The 4,779-nt window shown below is 40.1% G+C and overlaps 1 protein-coding gene across 1 annotated transcript in view; it reads left to right on the plus strand.

Annotated features, from left to right (window-relative positions):
• Positions 1 to 4,779, plus strand: part of LOC106529019 (kalirin) — a 61,454-nt gene that overhangs the window by 8,711 nt on the left and 47,964 nt on the right. Inside the window, exons 9-14 of the mRNA XM_014024323.1 lie at positions 381 to 473; positions 2,362 to 2,484; positions 2,910 to 3,026; positions 3,110 to 3,184; positions 3,313 to 3,435; positions 3,564 to 3,616. Of these exons, the coding sequence (XP_013879777.1) occupies positions 381 to 473; positions 2,362 to 2,484; positions 2,910 to 3,026; positions 3,110 to 3,184; positions 3,313 to 3,435; positions 3,564 to 3,616 (584 nt within the window). The remainder of the gene's footprint in view (positions 1 to 380; positions 474 to 2,361; positions 2,485 to 2,909; positions 3,027 to 3,109; positions 3,185 to 3,312; positions 3,436 to 3,563; positions 3,617 to 4,779) is intronic.

Raw genomic sequence — 4,779 nt, forward strand, 5'->3', positions numbered from 1 at the left:
ATATATATTTTTTGTGTTGATAAGCCTGAGTGGTCTGTTGAGTGACTGTTGTATTTGTTTAAATAATTGTTATGGGCAGGTTACAATATAATGTTTTTATTTTTTGTCATAATCATGTCTTGTGGTTATTTGACAGGAGTTTTACTTTTAAACTGTAAGTGTATTTAATTTAGTTTAATGCAAATAAAACACAAATTAAACCAAAATTTAGAATAATTATCATTTTGATCAATACATTGGTAATGTCTGACTGGGCCTCGTGCCACTTTGTGTTCAACAAATTGGGCCCCGAGGTCAAAAAGGTTAAGAACCCCTGAATTATAGCATCATTGGTTCAGACAGACAGAACATCTGATATAATGTTTCATGTTTCCTTACAGGGTCACCATGAGGTAGAGGGAGCCTGGCAGCATCGCAAACTACGACTTCACCAGCGCCTACAGCTGTGTGTGTTTCAGCAGGATGTTAGACAGGTAGGAGCTGCTTTCATAACCTGGGTTCAAAAACTAACAATAGACTCAGAATTTATTCAAGACTTTAGAGCCACTGGTTTTTATTTTATTTATTTTTGCCTACTGGTGGTGGTCAGAGGGTCCGGTGGCGCCGGTGCATGACAGCCTCGCCTCTGTCAGTGCGCCCCAGGGCAGCTGAGGCTACAGCGTAGCTTAGCATCATCAGTGAGAATGTGTGTGAATGGGTAAATGACTGTAAGTGTACAGGACTTGATAAAGCTTTATAATTATAAAAGCCATTTATCATTCAAGAATAGGATCTAAATTCATGCATAAATTCTAATACATTAAATCTAGACTTTCTTTAAAAAAATTTTTGGAGATAAAATATAAATCTAGACACTCATATGAATCCACGTTCAGATTATTCAAGTTCTGCTGTTTCAGACTCAATAAATTTAGGACCAAACTTTAATCAAAATCAGCATTTTGGTCTTGATTCTTTAAAACATTTCAGTTTCAGTTTAGACCCAGATTTATATTAACAGTCAAAGGCAAATTGGGGTTCTGACCATTATTCATTGTAGAGGCATACTGAACACATTTAAAGCAAGATCTAAAAGCTTATTTTGATCCATATGCAGAGCAAGAATTCAATTTAAATATAGATTATGGTTCATGTCTGTTTCAATGCAATATTTCAGATGCAGATTTAGATATACTAGATCTGGGTTTACAGACATTAGTAACATTTAGCATCCATACAAATTCTTATCCTAAATTTTTTATCCTAGTGCAGGATTTTAATATTTATCTAGATTAAGAGTTACACTGGTTCACATAAAAAACTAGATACCGCATAGCGGTAACGTAATGACCCCTGCATGCACAAATGCACCAGAACTCAGAAGTCTTCATTCCTAATAAATGTCATGCTACTAGGTGCATCCCAAAATTGTAGTGCTTGGGTGGGGGTCCCAAAGAGTATCTGAAGATCCTGTGTTTAATAGTTTTTGAGCAATAGCCATTTTTGTATGTCCAGATACCCCTTTTTTTCAAATGGGGGGGGGGGGGCACTGATTGGTGGGCCTGATGAATAGAGCGTCATCAGAGCTAAACAATCAAAAAATCTGAGGCTCTGTGTTGACCTAGCCTGGTAAAAACCAGACCCTTGTCCTTCACTTTGCTTCATACGAGGGTCTGGACTCTCTGCTATAGAGAAGAGATTCTTGCAGGAGGCGTGGCCTCTGCTGAAGCGTGTGTGTTGCTGTGAAGGAGGCTAAGCTAAGAAGCTAACCGGAAATCGCGAGCGCTGTAAACAACCCTACTGAGAGGAGAGAATTACTGAGCCGAATGAGACGACTGTAAATGAGAGCTGCTACTTTGTCAGACAAATTTATTTTAATTTGGAAGCCTGATCAACACAGACTGGCTTCATTCACTTCCTCCACTGCCGTATGCTAAAATAACTAGCAGACACTGCGCAGAACAACGACGTCATTCAAAACTCCACCTTCTGTTCTCTGATTGGCCCAAGTAAAATAAACTACAAGCAGACACTGCGCAGAAAATTGACATTCTGTTCTCTGGTTGGTTCGGCTAAAAATCTGCCAGCGAAATCCTTCTCTATGGGAGAAGTCCCAGACGGAGCAGTGAAGGGAAACTAGAATTGAGCGGAGCTGCGTAGGAAGGCAAGGGCCAGACTCCCGCTTACGCTTCGCGTGTGGGTGTCATAATTAGGCTAAGATCTGAATTTTAATGTTGATTTAGACTTGTTTTCTAATCTAGAACCTATTTAAAGCTAAAAGAATATCTTGCATTATATTAGATTTCCACAGACAGATTTAAATTAAGCTTTTCCTTAAATCCAAAGTTACATTCAGATGTCCCTCCACCTGTCTCCTCTCAGGTACTGGACTGGGTGGAGCAGCACGGAGAGGTTTTTCTCAACAAACACACAGGTGTGGGGAAGTCTCTGCATCGAGCCCGGGCGCTGCAGAAACGACACGATGACTTCCAGCAAGTTGCACAGGTAAAGATGAGCTGTGAGTCTTTACTGAAAAACAGGGCGGCTGTGGCAGAGTGGTTAGGGTTCCTCTAATGTGAGAGTTGGCGGTTTGATTCCTCGCTATTCCATCACATGTCGAAGTGTCCCTGGGTAAGATAATGAACCCCCATGTGTGTGTCCCATCAGTGCATGAATGTGATTTAAAGAACTGATTAGTCTCTATTCACCTGTATTAGCTCTGCAGTGAGATGTAAGAAAATGCTGTGTGAATGAGGACACAGATTGTAAAGTGCGTTGAGTATCCTGGTTGGTGATTTATAAGTACAGACCATTTAACAAAGAAATGCTCTTTAATGACAGTCATGCTGTTGATCGTGGAGATCAGAGCTCTGGAACACTGACAGATCTAGAATCAGAACCAGCTCGAACAGTGTTTGCGTATGTTTCAGAACACTTACACTAATGCAGAGAAACTTCTGGAAGCAGCGGATCAGCTGGCTCAGTCTGGAGAGTGTGAGGAGGAGGAGATCTACCAGGCAGCTCGAGACTTGGAGCTCCGCATGCAGGTAACCTAACAGATGGAAAGACACCGTCTGGTTGTTTACATGCTGGGGTTCAGAGTTGTTGACATTGTTTACATGTGTTCCAGGCCTTCATCCAGCGGGTCGAACAGAGGAAGCTGCTGCTGGACCTTGCTGTGTCTTTTTATACTCATACAAAGGAGGTAATATGCAGCTGGTAGTGCAGAACAGTACCAAATATTTACCCAGCCGTAGTATTTGCAAGCGTTAGTTTGGTTTTACACCCTGTTAAAACATGTCTTGTTATTTCCTCGTCCACACTCGTCCACAGCTCTCGGTGTGGATGGAGGGTCTCCAGAAGCAGCTGTCCTCAGACCTCCTGGTTTGTCCAGACACAGTGGAAGCTCTGCAGGCTTTGATCAGCCAGCAGCAGCAGCAGCAAGCCAACACACAGGTACCAGCTGCACACTCAGCACCTCAGACCTGAAGTCTAACCTCATCATAACAGCCTAACACCCAACTGACCTCTGAGCACTAACCTCTAACCCTCAAACTAACCCCAGCTCTAACCCTGACCCACAGGAAGCTGCAATGAGTGTCATCAGGGAAGGAGAAGACCTCATCCTTCAGCTCAGGTAGTCCCACCCAGTGTTGCTGTGTCTTTGTTTACTTCTGCAGCAGATAAACTCTGTTGGATGAGTTTAATTTTGCCTTTGGTTTGATTATGTGCCAGTAAATTTATTTTCTGTTATGTATGATGTGAGTTTGATTTGTATATTGTGTACTGTGAGTAAGAAGTTTCTGGATTGTGCGGACAATTTTTTTCTAGATTAAATTGATTGTTAGGGCGACTCAGTTTTCTTATTAATAACAACCGATCTTCAAAAACGATCTTCAAATGTCTAAATTTGTCTGTTGACTATTTTTTTAACTGCATGTATTTATTTTCTAAATTTTGCACAATGTTTGCACTCTTTTGTTTTCTAGATTATTTGAATGCGGAAATAGTTTGTTCGTTTAGTTTGTGGATTATCTGAAGGCCAGTTTCTAAATTTAAAGTGGGGTGCTTTTCCTTCATGGTGTTGTTTTAAAGCATGAGTGCATTTTTCTACCTTTTGCAAAAGAAAAGAGTGACTTGTGTTTAATAAAGGAGTGAATGTGCAAGTCAAAGTGACGTGCAGTATTTTAGTTTGTGTACTTATGCATTTTGTAGAGGGTGTACTATGTTGTTACCATATTCTTTAGATTGGTTTGTTTCTCTCAATTTGTTTAAAAAATATCTCTTTTGCTTTATAGATTTTCCATATTGAGTTACTGCATATGTTTTCTGTTTTCTGTCAGGAAGTGAATATCTCAAACTACATGGCTACATGTTTGTTTGTTTGTTTGTTTGTTTGTTTGTTTGTTTGTTTGTTTGTTTGTTTGTTTGTTTGTGTTAATATATGGATCCTGAAAATACATGAATTCTATGGGTCTGTTTAATTAATTGTAGACTTTGTCAGTATTTTGTAAAGAATGTTTTGGTACATTTGTTTACATGGTGATGATGTTTCTGTAGGTATACTCATCTAGATTGACTGATGTTGTAAAGCTTGACTGAATGTGTGTGTTTTAGGTTATGTAAAGATATGTAAACGACATTATCTGATGTGTTTTCTAAGTTGTTTTTAATGTTTGCAGATCAATTTTCATTACATGTCATCCATCCATCCATCCATCCATCCATTTTCTTCCGCCTATCTGGGGTCGGGTCGCGGGGGCAGCAGCTTCAGAAGGGAGGCCCAGACCTCCCTTTCCC

Source organism: Austrofundulus limnaeus, unplaced genomic scaffold (genome assembly GCF_001266775.1).
Source record: "Austrofundulus limnaeus strain Quisiro unplaced genomic scaffold, Austrofundulus_limnaeus-1.0 Scaffold418, whole genome shotgun sequence".
NCBI lineage: Eukaryota > Metazoa > Chordata > Actinopteri > Cyprinodontiformes > Rivulidae > Austrofundulus > Austrofundulus limnaeus.